The 12507-nt window shown below is 38.6% G+C and overlaps 2 protein-coding genes across 2 annotated transcripts in view; one reads left to right on the plus strand and one right to left on the minus strand.

Moving 5' to 3' along the window:
• The first annotated feature begins 2605 nt into the window (after positions 1-2605).
• LOC139952936 (structural maintenance of chromosomes protein 1A-like) overlaps positions 2606-12507 on the plus strand; it is a 35121-nt gene continuing 25219 nt past the window's right edge. Inside the window, exons 1-2 of the mRNA XM_071952272.1 lie at positions 2606-2853; positions 12271-12451. Coding sequence (XP_071808373.1) covers positions 2745-2853; positions 12271-12451 — 290 coding nt within the window. The 5' untranslated portion in view covers positions 2606-2744. The remainder of the gene's footprint in view (positions 2854-12270; positions 12452-12507) is intronic.
• LOC139933982 (5-deoxyribose kinase-like) lies at positions 4566-10994 on the minus strand. The gene is made up of 8 exons (XM_071928232.1): positions 10812-10994; positions 10009-10128; positions 8611-8737; positions 8006-8177; positions 6598-6838; positions 5740-5896; positions 5501-5603; positions 4566-4731 (listed from the first exon to the last, which is right to left on the minus strand). The coding sequence occupies exons 1-8, from the start codon at positions 10926-10928 to the stop codon at positions 4566-4568; spliced, it is 1203 nt and encodes a 400-aa protein (XP_071784333.1). The 5' UTR covers positions 10929-10994.

Consider the following 12507-nt stretch of genomic DNA (forward strand, 5'->3'; position numbering starts at 1 on the left):
GCCATAACTCCCTGCTAAGCTGTGAGTTACGCTTGACGTAAGGGCAGAGTTCCCTGCTTCCGCAAAAGCTGGTTCTTTGCTTGCGGTATAAAGCAGAACCGTAACATTTTGCCCTGTTGAGGTGGTAACTACATGCGAGGCCCTAATGGTTGTGCATAGTCTGGGTCATTTTGGTTCTTATGCAGAGTGGAACAGCTAATTTGTTTTCACATCACATTTTGAAAAGATTGCACCTTCCATCTTGCCATTTATACTCGCTGATTCACAGGATGATCAGAACATGTATAATATCAGGTGTGGAATTCTTCCTACTGTAGTCTGATTATTTTTGCTCTTGGGAAAAAATCATATGAAAACATTGTGATTCATTAGCTTGAAATGCTAATAAAGCCTACACCATGTGCACAAATAGGTCGGCACTTGTAATTGGTAAAATATTCCTACTTTTTCCAAGGACCAAAGATCATGCCTGTTAGTTAATTGAGAAGACAGAGGTTTCAGAATGGGCAAGAATCACAGATTTACATAAAACTTACACGGTCTAATGATGATGATAGTTGAAAACATCCCTTGAAATATTTCTGTCTAAAATTTCATATTTGATGAGAAAGAAATAATCTTATTTCGCGTTTGGAGTTTATCGCTCAGTGAGTGTTTTATTCACTTGTATTTTGGCATCGATGCAATGCAAAATTTGTGATCGGGTTTTCACTATTCTCTCGTGAACGATTTCGAACTTCTGCAGGTTTGTCAGTTTATGTATATGGTGGATTACATAGAGTGCTTACACTGACAACAACTTTTTTGCTAGCAAAACCAGTTTTTTAAGGTTCCTTTAATTGAATTGTTTTCCCATCAGTGACATGATTGGTATGACAAAAGTTGTTTATTTTTTAATAAAAAGATGTTATGCAAAATATAACTGAGTAGATTGCTTGTTTTTTGAAGTGTCCTTTTTATTGAGACTATAGTGAACCGAGAGATCGGTTAGTTTGGGAATGGTGCTGTGAATAAAGATCCAATAATTTACCACATTGGACGGGGCCCTGTCCAATATTTATTGTGGAGCATTGCAGCAGTAAATGCAAGGATGAAACATTGTGCGCCTTTCACCAATCAGATGTCAAGCATCTCTGTGTGTAAAATAATGACTGCTGAATACTGACATTCAGGCTGCACAACACAAGTTCATACTAAATATTTGCTGTGCAAAATTGCTGAACAATTTTCCTGTGTCTCATTAGGTATTCAATAGAGTTAAAAACCAAGTTGGTAAACGATGAGGCCTCGAACTCATTTTGGGGCAAAGATTGGGACCAGGCCTTTCATGGGGCTCAGCAGAGCACTCTCTTCACCAGCTGGATGGAATGGACCGATCCGGCTTGTCAATCAAACTGTGCGCGTTCATCCATTTGACCAATCGCAGCAATGATTGTGGTCGGACAAACTCGGTCATGCGTGCCATATGTTTGGCACACGCGACAGAATCGTGCAGCATGTCATTGGGAGTGTTCATACACATGCCTTGCTCACTTGCGCAGTGGACGGAGCTTAGTGGAAAGCCGGAACGGTCCATAGGCGGACAAGGCAAAGGGGGAAAGGGTGGGGGCGCTACTGCTCCAACTTGTTACTTGCCTACTAATTTGACTGGTATAGCCAACTTGTATAAAACCAAAATGACAAGAAGGAAGCCAATTAATTATAATCATACACAAGTTCGGTAAAATACTGTTGCACTGATAACAACAGTTAGATGATGGACGAACAAACATTCACGGTAGGCCTACACACACTAGGTCGAGGCAGTGTACTTAAACCTCGGTAGTACCCGAGTGCGCAGCAGTAAACCCAGTAAACTCCCTGGAAGTCATACACTACAACTGCTCAACTATTCAAGTCAATTTTTTTTTGTGAGACAGCGCTCCAGTTAATACTGGGGCTGAGTTTAACTTGAGGAACATTAGTTCAGAGTCTTAGGCCTTACATCCCCTGTCTTTTCAAAGGCCACCTCAGATCATATATCTGTAATCACACCAATAAATGATATTATTCGCCTTAGAATCATCATTGGTGGCCCATGAGCAAGTGAGCTCAAACAAAAAGGATGGGGGAAATTAAACTGACTAAAATGACCCTACACTGGAGGGAGCATTTCAGATTGAAAACTTTATTCAAGACATCAACTGGACACAATGTTATGTGCCCATCAGTCTCAGTTTGTGTCCTCAGTAACGCAGTCACCTCCAAGGGCCACTGAAGTCAAGGAAGAATTAAGATAAAGAAGGAAGAAATGAAGATACATTTAACATTGAGAACAGTAACATACACATGACAAATAGCGAAAACAGACTCCTATAGTGAGGACACACAGAGAAAGACTCGAAGAAACGAAAAGGTGTAAGACAAACGAAAACAACGATGTTGACGTAGTGAGCGATAAAGCTAAAGTGAATGAGTTCAGAATAAGATAGTATAATTACAAACAAGCATTTCGTGATAATTGATTACCAATGGTAGGTAATGAAAACACAGGTAACACGAGCTACATGAGGTTAAAGACAACGAGAACAGCGTACAGAGGGGGGTTACTGCGCATGCGTTATCATCTACTGCACTGTTTCCCGCGAATCGATGGGTTGATCAAAATGCCACAAAATTGATCCAGAAAATAGTTAAATCGCTACCGATTGCAGGATATTTTCGTCTGGAGATAGTCGACTAGCCAGTGCACTTGAAGGGCAATCATGGGGTACCTCAAGTTGCTTCTTTTGGAGAATTTTAAGTCCTATCGGGGCAAGCAAACCATCGGTCCGTTCAAGCCGTTTACTGCAATCATTGGACCAAATGGAGCAGGTAATGCATGATTATGCCCTTAACCAGTTATGCTATGTCACTATGTGTTTGTTGTTCTGTTTTATGATGATTGTAATTATATCGTGTTGCCTGTTAATTTTCTACCAATGGTTGCTTAAATTAAATGTGTTTAGCCCGGCAGTTTGGTTGATGTTTGTTTATTTCTTTCAATTTATTCTGAGTTTATTTAAATTTTATTAATTTTAATTTTAAAATGATCTAGTTCATTGTATTTTTGTTTTGAAATGGGATTTAATGAATGTATGATGTCGATTTATAATATCAGTACGGGTGCATAGACTTTTCACCGGATGTTCGTACCAGTCCTTCAATAGTCTGATTTCTTGCTAATGCTATGATGAGCAGAAGTTATTGTCCTCTCGTATTTGTAGTAAGGCCTAGACGTAGCGGTAAAATCTGAGAATGCTGAGACAATAATTGTTTTGGCGGATAACTTTCCGTATGGCGCCACCACTTTTTCACTCATTTTTACAAAAAGGGATATATCAATCAGGTAAATTAGATACTATATTATTTTATTTTGAATGAAAAAGTGGTGGCGCCATACGGAAACTTTTCCGTTTTGGCAAGCCCTTCGCCAAAATGATCCAGTTTTGTGCAGAGTGAATGAATAGCGTCATTGTGTTCAGCGTAAAAAGGCCCCCATTAGTTAAAGGTTTATCTTGGCCGGGACATTTTTCGGTTGGGATATAAAAAAAAATTACTTATGTTGTTTTCTATTGAAACACCCATCATAAAAAATACACACAGAACTTCATTTACCTTTTCAAAAGGTGAAATTAGTGATTTATTTTCCAATTTCTTTAGTAGGTACATTTTACTTTAAGATTTATAATAATTACCAGTAACTTCATAAACTTGGGTATTTTTGGAGATCGCTCGAACATGTTTTGCACACGGCACGTCAGCTTCACAACAACACTAGGAGGATTGAATGTCTGACTTTTGCAAGAAATCCCATCACAGCAAAATATCCTTTAAAATGTCTATGCACCCGTACTGATTATCATCAGAATATACTTTAATAATTTTATTGTAAAAAAAAGTGTTCAAATGATATTTTGAAATAATTGCAGGATAACTTTCCGTATGGCGCCACTACCTTTTCACTCATTGTTGCAAAAAGGGATATCTCATTGAGGTAAATCAGATACTATATTATTATTTCAATTCGGATGAAAAAGTGGTGGCACCATCTGGAAACTTTCCCTAATTGCATTTAATTTGTATAATTTAATTTGAATGGTTTTTAATTTTTTAGGAAGCTTAACATGTCCATGGTTAACGGAACCTCTTTCAAGAAAATCTTTGATTAGTTAGTTACTGAATGATTTATTATTATTAATTGTAATATTCTTGGTTGGGTTTGGGTCCTTTTTCCTCACGTACGTGCGGAGTAGTAGTAGTACTGTAGTAAGTTAATTGGGAGGACTTGAAGTTGAAGTTGAATAATTAAAGTTCACCACAGAACAAACACACCAAGGTAGGTTAGGTATGTGACAACTTCTGGCTGGATTGTCAGCTTTTTGCGCCACAGCACCTTTCAAACCATTACGCCATAGCACAGTTCTCAGATTTATCTTTTACATCTTCCTCGAAACGGTCTTGAAACAGACTGCCTGAATGTTTGCTGCCACCTAGCGTCACAAACACACCAAGTGGAGAGTGCTTTCTGAATAGCTATTATTTGACTAATTATTACTCTGGATGTCTTCGTTGTCAAAAAGATATTGAATGAGATCACTTGGAGTGGTTATCTTTTTATGGTCCCTGGTAACACTGACACCAATGTGTAGACATGGTAGTTCAATCAGAGCGCGGTCTGTATATTCACCTAACTCCGGTCTGCCAAAAATCCTGACAAAACCAAACAAAAGGAGGAGAGCAATAACTCACAAGAACCTTTCATTACACATTGAACAGGGACAATCACGAAATCTGTCACTTTATAGGGTTTTTCTGTTTTGATACATAAATGTACCAGAATAAACTAGCTTGTTTAAAGGAATGTTACAGAATTTGTAAGAAAACAAAATCGTGAAGAGCACAGATTCACATCAAACTTACACGGTCTAATGATGATGATAGAAGAAAACATTTGCTATGAGCCTGCGCGTGTTTGAGTGTGTGCATGTGCCGAAGAAATCAAACCAGGAACGCTGCGTGTTTCATTGGTGTGCTTTGCCCTACAAGATGGCGACTTTATAGCGACAAAGGGCTTATTCGATAGTGTCTATTTCCTCCAAACTACGATGCTTTTGAAAGGAGTTGATAATGAACCAAGGAGGGAGAAAAGGAGACAGTCGAGGTGGCCCTAAGGACCCAAAAGCGTTGTGTTGAGTTTGACCTCATGAGGGCGCTATAAATAATAGTTTGATCACTTCCGGGTGTGTACGCGATTCGTCCGGCACAGTTTAATAGGTGTTCTGTCACGTTTGTTGTGCCGTATGTAGTTTCAATTTGCTTTAGAGGTGGATTATAAACGGCTCCTTTAGAAGTCTTATTTTCTGTGATCTATTTGATGTCTGTGGAGGTAATATGTTCCAGTCTTTAATAACTATTTTGGGTATGAACGAATATGTTTGAGAGCACCCTAACGCGGTCAAAAATACTGCGCATTCCTTACCTTCTCACGAGCCTGCAGCCCATAAATCCAGCTGTATCAGAGACTGTTGCAGCAAGGTGTTCGGGCGTTAGATACTCGGCTGCATCAGTAAAGTATATATTCACTGTGGATAATCAACATTCATTGTGGTTGTGAGTGAGGAGTGCAGAATGTTTCGCTTACTAAACATATTTGACTTCTGTGAATAATGTTATTTGCGACTGTGACCTTTTTGTGAATCGTTAAGAGAAATGCTGTACCTGTTTTCTTAATGCATTCCTCCACTAAAGAATGACAGGTGGGACTATCTTTGGATGGGTAGAATTTATGCTCCAGATAGGCAACCATGTAGTTGGAGAGTAAGTGGCCAATGTCTTCACCCGCTGGGCCAACTCGTGATATCTCAAAATCAATGATCTAAGAATTCAAAAAGAGTGCAAATAATTCAAACCACCTGGTCATTGCTAAACCCCAAAAGGCTACCATCAAATGCACCTGGTCAGTATGTGGCATTCTGCATAGCAGAAATGTTTCTGGCTCTAGTTTTTTAGACAATATTTGTTTTTCTGCTCGAGCAGTGCTTTGAGAGTGGGAACAGTTCATCCACGTGTAATAGCCAAACACCGACTAAAAATTGTCTGTTTATTCATGGAGGAAGAAAATAGATTATTGTACGAGTACAGCAAAGGTGAACCAGGAGCTGGTTTGTTTTCGAGTACGAATGGTGAACCACTCCCAAGCACTTGGTCTTGGATAACTTGATTATTATCAGTTAGCATAATGTTTGACTAGGGCAGAGAAACTGTGGGGTACCACTATAACAAAGAAAACCTGGTGGAGTAGCATTGCTCCAATGTTGAAAGTAGGCTACCCTGCTGTGAGTCTGCATGTGTAAAGGCTGGTTTATAGTCGGTCGCGCGATGGAAATTTTGACGCGCAATCATAAAAAGACACAGTTTTTAGGCCTCAGTCTTAGGATCGCGCGCAAATTTTCCATCGCATGACCATCGTGTGACCGACTATAAACCGGCCTTAAAGGGCCAAGGGTTTGTTTGTGAATGCAAAAGTTGATTCCAAGCACTTTTTGGGTAGTTTCATCCCTTTATGACCATGAATACCTTTGCAGAGTCTCCCTTTATAAAGATGGAGCTGGTATGGAGGTCTGCATGGATCAAACATTCTTGTTTCGTTTCCATGATGTGTCGGAGCCTCGCCCGATTCGTGACAATCACTGGATCATTGCTCACTAAATGGTACATTTCCTTCAATGCGGGTGCCTGTCTCTTGACGTTGTGCTCCTCGTGTATGTTTTCAAAAATAAAGTTAATGATGATCGCATGGCACATACCTCCTGTGGCTCTAAGTAAAAGGGTATAAACATATTTATGTGAGAAAATAAGCAAATAAAATGGTGAATATAATTACCATTCATAAATACCTCAGACAGTTTTGCTACTCCTTTTGGTGGAGAGCGTGTCACGTGGGTGTGTATAAGCCTTTGTTTATGACCGGTAAAAAGTGACTGGTAAAATTGGTCGAGAGCAACGGCTGAAACAGTTGTGCCACATCACGCGATACGCCCGAAGCGCACAGCATTCCCTTATAACCTGTAGTTGTTTACCCGAGGGCGGCGGAGGGCTTTACCATTTCATAGCTGGAGGGGTGTTGTGTTGAAAGAAATCATTATAGAATTATAATTTTTGCATTTATTTTACTTTTTGGCCAAAAAGTGATGGTGTTTTTGACCGAAAAGGTATTTATGAGTGGGAATCAAAGTGTGTTGAATCGGTTTTGAAATATCAAAGAGGCAACACAACAAGTGTGGAAGTTTTAAGAACTCTTAATGAAAACTTCTTAGCCCCTTGTCAAACGTGTGCTGGTTTCCAAAAGATGATTAAAAAGTATTGTTTAATCATGTATTAAACGGATGAAAAAATAAGGGAATCAATGTGTGGTGAAGAGGTTTTCAACTAGTGGTTTAAACCCGCTGAGGCCAGGTTCTTTATAATTTACCTCGACTTCGTCTCGGTAAAATTATCAAGAACCAGCACACGTTTGACAAGGGGCTAAGAAGTTTTCATTGTATTTTCTTTTGCGTGTGGTCTATGGAATGGTGGTAAGAATGGAAGATAGATGAAGAACAAAATGGACAGTAACTTCTAATGCACTTTGGGAATGTGTGAGAGCTGGATATTTAAGGATCGGGTTTGAAGACCGAGTACCAGTAACGTATTCGATTTGGTTCGGCCTCCGTAAAAGTTCTTAAAACTTCCACACTTGTTGTGTTGCCTCTTTGATATTTCAAAAGTTAACGGCCTGAGTCCAATTTCATAGAGCAGAATGTATTAGCTAAAAAATACACAAATTTTTTGCTTACTTGAACAAGGTTACCAGCCAAACTACATTTGTACCATATCACATGTACAATGTTTGACTGTATCATGCTTACATTGAATTTCTGAAAAAGCAATATTTTCTGCTTTTAAAAGCATCTCTATGAATTAGGGCCCTGATTTGAATACCTACTTGGTCCTCTCCACCATCTTGGCGAGACTGGTCTCAGTCACATTATTCTTATGTGTACCCCGATGTAGCTTTGCAATGTACCGTGCCATATCTTGAATAGCAGGTAGACTTGCCTGACGTTGTTTAAACATCTGCCGTAGGATGCCATAGTCAAAGAGGTCCTGCATGACAACTGCATTACAAAAATGGCGGAAAAGAGTACAGTTGATATAATTCTTCGAGCCCTGTTTTGAATCCTTCATTGGACTAAAAATAACTCGAATGATAAACCAGTTCCTACCTGATAAGGTAGTAGATAGGGTGTTCCTCTTTAAGGTTTTCATACCGCAGTTTTAAAACTGACCGTGGGATAATTCTCAATTGTTCTTCATGGTTAAATGAAGCCTAAGGTTCCTGAGTGCTACAGTTGCTGTACAGCGAACCCACAGCTCCATTTACAGGATGAAAAAAAAAAAATATTCTGTTCACATTTTCCCTCTCAGTGACTAGTCTGAATAAACTTTCACCTTAAAGACGATCACACCCCTCCCAAGAGCCCCACCCTTCTCCACCCCACCCCACCTCCACCACAACCACCACCAAAAAAACAACTTGCCAATACTCACAATAACATTTATCTTCATCAGAGAAGATGGGTTCCGGTACAAACCCCGGAGCGAGTTGCTTCATTAAAGATAGCATAAAATACTCTGTTTGATTCCTTGTTTTAGATATCAGTAGTTTGGGATTACACTGTAAATTGAAGGTCAGAAAAAAAAAGAAACAAACAAAAACTGCATTGGATCCATGTGTAATAAAGGCAGTCCTATTTGCGCAGTTTTTCTTCTTCATGCCTTTCACCTCTGTAGACCCCGGTTTGATAACCGCCCAGAGCCTTGCATGTGGGTTTGGTTTAAGCTTGGGCGATATCACGATATTATCGAATATCGCGATATTAATTTGGAAACGACTTCGATATCGGATGGATTTGGTTTTAATCGAAATATCGATATATCGCGATATATCGCGATAATCGCGATAATCACGATATACCGCGATATCGATTAAATATCGCGATGTATTTGCTAGCTGAGACATCTTGCACCCCATAGGTTTGGAGTAAAACCAGAAGAATAGGTCATTAGAACATCTCTCTTATGCTATGACTGTCTCTTCTACAACTTTCACTTGGAGTTTGACTACTGATGATGTCAAATTTAATTAATCGCGATTATATCGAATGTCGCGATATATTGTCGGCGATATATTGTGAATAAAATAAATCGATATCGCCCAAGCTTAGTTTGGTTTTCAGTCCCTGAACTACCCGACTGTGTGGGTTTTCCCTGATGAGGTTTTTCCCCCACGTCTAAATCTGAAATTTCGTTATTGCTTTCTCTATAAAATGTTGGTTTATGTCCAGATGCTTTGCCGACTATGTAATTTAGATTCGGATTGAGATGTGACTTTTTATTGTAGGCGGTTCATAGTACAATGTATGTATAAAAAAATTAATAATAATTATAACAATAATAATAATGTCAAAGTCTTGATCACATGTTTCTACCAACAAGCCTTAAGGTACTCAAGGCACTTAGTGTACATAGGTGTATAATATTTATTTTTGCAGAAAGATATTGAAGTGAATGAATTCTGAGACCCAATTATGTAGCACCTTATATTAAGGGTTTACAAGGTGCTACGGCGCATTCAGCAAACACCGCCGGGTGAACCCCTTCTCTTTTCAATTCAGCAACCACCGCCGGGTGAACCCCTTCTCTTTTCAAAAAGAGCACTAGGTTCTTTTATGTGCGTTACACAACACACAGGACCAACGACTTTACATCCCATTCGAAGGATGATGCAATGGATGAGTGTCTTGCTTAGGGACACAAGTGTCACAACTGAGACTCGAACCCACACTCTGCTGATCAAACAAACAAAACCCCACACCCTCCCCTTAACTTCATAGTACCAAACTTTGAAATTGGCATCAGTTTTGTGAAATTTCCAATGGCCGTTACCTTCATGTATTCCATAGATTGCTTAACAATGACGGATGACCCAGTCTTAGATGTTATTCTGAATACCCAGTTTGCCTGTCCACCGCTTAGCTCCTCAGTAGTGCATTCAAGTTGGCAAAACTTTTAACAAAAGTATAAAATAAATCACCAGATACACACAATACTCCTAAACAGCAATTCAATCAATCAATCAATCAATCAGAAGAAGAAATTTGTATAGTACCAAAATCCAAACAATAATATTCAAAGGCACTATGGACAGTTACACATGTACGCAAATAATTATAATCAGGCTTGTGAGACTTCTTATTTTTAGCTGATTTCATCTTTTGGGGTTTTGATTTTCCAGTTGTTGTTTTTTTGTGGGTTTTTTTCTTTCTTAATTCATTTTCTGTGTACAAAAATATAGGAATATTATCTTGTCTTCTTTTTTTCTTGCCTGAATTCTCTTATTCCTCTTTCTTCATGGATTGTTACTCACATGGCAGTACAATACACAAGTTAAAAAAAGATGACATTTGAGCAGTTTCATGAATAGTGTGAGCATCCTTGCTGGGCTATGGTAGTTATGGGGCTGTTGGTACTGTTTTGGGCTTATGACGTCATAAATACAAGTGGTATTTTATTGGTGGGGATGTGGGATGGGTGTAAATGATTGGGAATGCTGGTGAGCATTTTTTGTAAAAACACTGCAAGAATTAGGTGAACTCCAAAGTTTTGATTAGTTTCAAAGAAAAAAAACACAGTGGCACGCTACATGTACATTGAGATGCACTTTAGATAGATCAATCAATCATATTTACCTCATTGCCCATTTCCTTTTGCAAACGTTCCCAGTCGACGATACACTCAACCTTAGTTTCTCTCTGATTTTCTGCCATTTTGGAAAAAAGAATTGCAACTTGGAACAAACAAAGCATGCACTAGCATGAAGTTACGGTATTCTGATGATGGTGGATAACGACAGGAGAATATACATGTAGCATGAAGTTTATACAAACTCTTACGACATCCTATTGAGATGGTCTAAACATTGTCAAATTTAGAAATTGCTGGCATTAAAAAATTTGACGCAACAGTGGGAAAAAAGAATAACTCAAGAAAAAAAAACATCAATATCCAATGAGATTTTAACTGGCATTTTTTCGGCAATGTTCTTGATACATGTAGTGATGCTAGGCTGCACATTATGTGCATTTTGAAAAAATGCACTGGCACACTTTAACCCTCAACGTTATGCGGTACATTGGGCAAGTTCATCGTAAAACTGCGCCAAAATGGGTAATTTATATTTAGCTGTTTTTGACTTCCTGTCAGAGCAGATATTAAAGCAACTATAAATATAAATATTAATAGTAAACTTGCAGGTACAACAATGGGTAAAAACTCTGTGGTGGTGGCTCTGAAAAGAGCCGGTTTGGTCTCGACGTTTCGAACAGTATACTCTGCTCCGAGCAAAGTTGCTCTTATTCTCCACACCATGCAAAGCTTCAAACACCATTTAGAGCAGATATTGTTTTGTTGAGATTTTTATTATTTTTTATTATTTACTGTTTCACAGCGCACAGCTCTTGTTTTCGTAAAAAAAAAAAAAAAAAAAGACATTGAGCACATTTGGTACCATACATGTAATTGTCAAAGACCAGTCTTCTCACTTGGAGTACAACATACACAGATGTCAGAAATAACAAACCTGTGAAAATTTGCCAGATAATAATGAAAGAAAAAAAAAAACCTTGCCACAAGGATGTGTGCTCCAGATGCATGATTTCTGGACCTCAAAATCTAATTCAAATATTTTAGTGGAAAATTACTTTTTTCTCAAAAACTAAGTTACTTCAGAGGGAGCCGTTTCTCCATTGCTCGTTACCAAGTGAATTATTATTCTAACGATTGTTTTGATTGATTACCAATAGTGTCCAGTGCCTTTGATGGTTTTTTTAATGTTATGTATATAAATAAATACGATCTGTTCCAGATTTTTTTTAAAGACAGTGGACACTGTCGGAGTTGTGTGCTTTCAGATGCTTGATTTAGAGACCTCAAATTTTAAATCTTAGGTCTCTAAATCAAATTCGTGGAAAATTACTTTCTTCGCGAAAACTACATTACTTCAGAGGGAGCCGTTTCTCGCAATGTTTATTACTATCAACCTTTCACAATCACTAGTAATCAAGAAAGGTTTAATGCGTATAATTATTTCGAGTAATTACCAATAGTATCCAGTGCCTTTAAGTGAAAATTATCCTATTTTATTCTCAGGTAAATCCAACTTGATGGACGCCATCAGTTTTGTGCTTGGTGAGAAGACGTCCAACCTGCGTGTGAAACGATTGTCTGACCTCATTCATGGCGCCCCCATTGGCAAACCAGCGTCCAATCGTGCAACTGTAACTGCGGTGTACGCTGAGGAAGATGGAACAGAGACAAACTTTACAAGAATGTGAGGAATGTGCTTTTAAAAAGTCTCGTTCACTTAAAGGGAAGGTACACGCTTGG

This window comes from Asterias amurensis, chromosome 2 (genome assembly GCF_032118995.1).
Source record: "Asterias amurensis chromosome 2, ASM3211899v1".
NCBI lineage: Eukaryota > Metazoa > Echinodermata > Asteroidea > Forcipulatida > Asteriidae > Asterias > Asterias amurensis.

What these genes read in the sequence shown, in the direction of transcription:
- LOC139933982 (XM_071928232.1), bottom strand. Translation starts at nt 10,928, where the DNA reads ATGCTTTGTTTGTTCCAAGTTGCAATTCTTTTTTCCAAAATGGCAGAA. An exon ending in TAAAGGGAGACTCTGCAAAG is followed by an intron (nt 5,897 to 6,597) that starts GTATTCATGGTC and finishes TTGAATTCTTAG; the next exon opens with ATCATTGATTTTGAGATATC. An exon ending in GGAATGCATTAAGAAAACAG is followed by an intron (nt 5,604 to 5,739) that starts GTACAGCATTTC and finishes GATTATCCACAG; the next exon opens with TGAATATATACTTTACTGAT.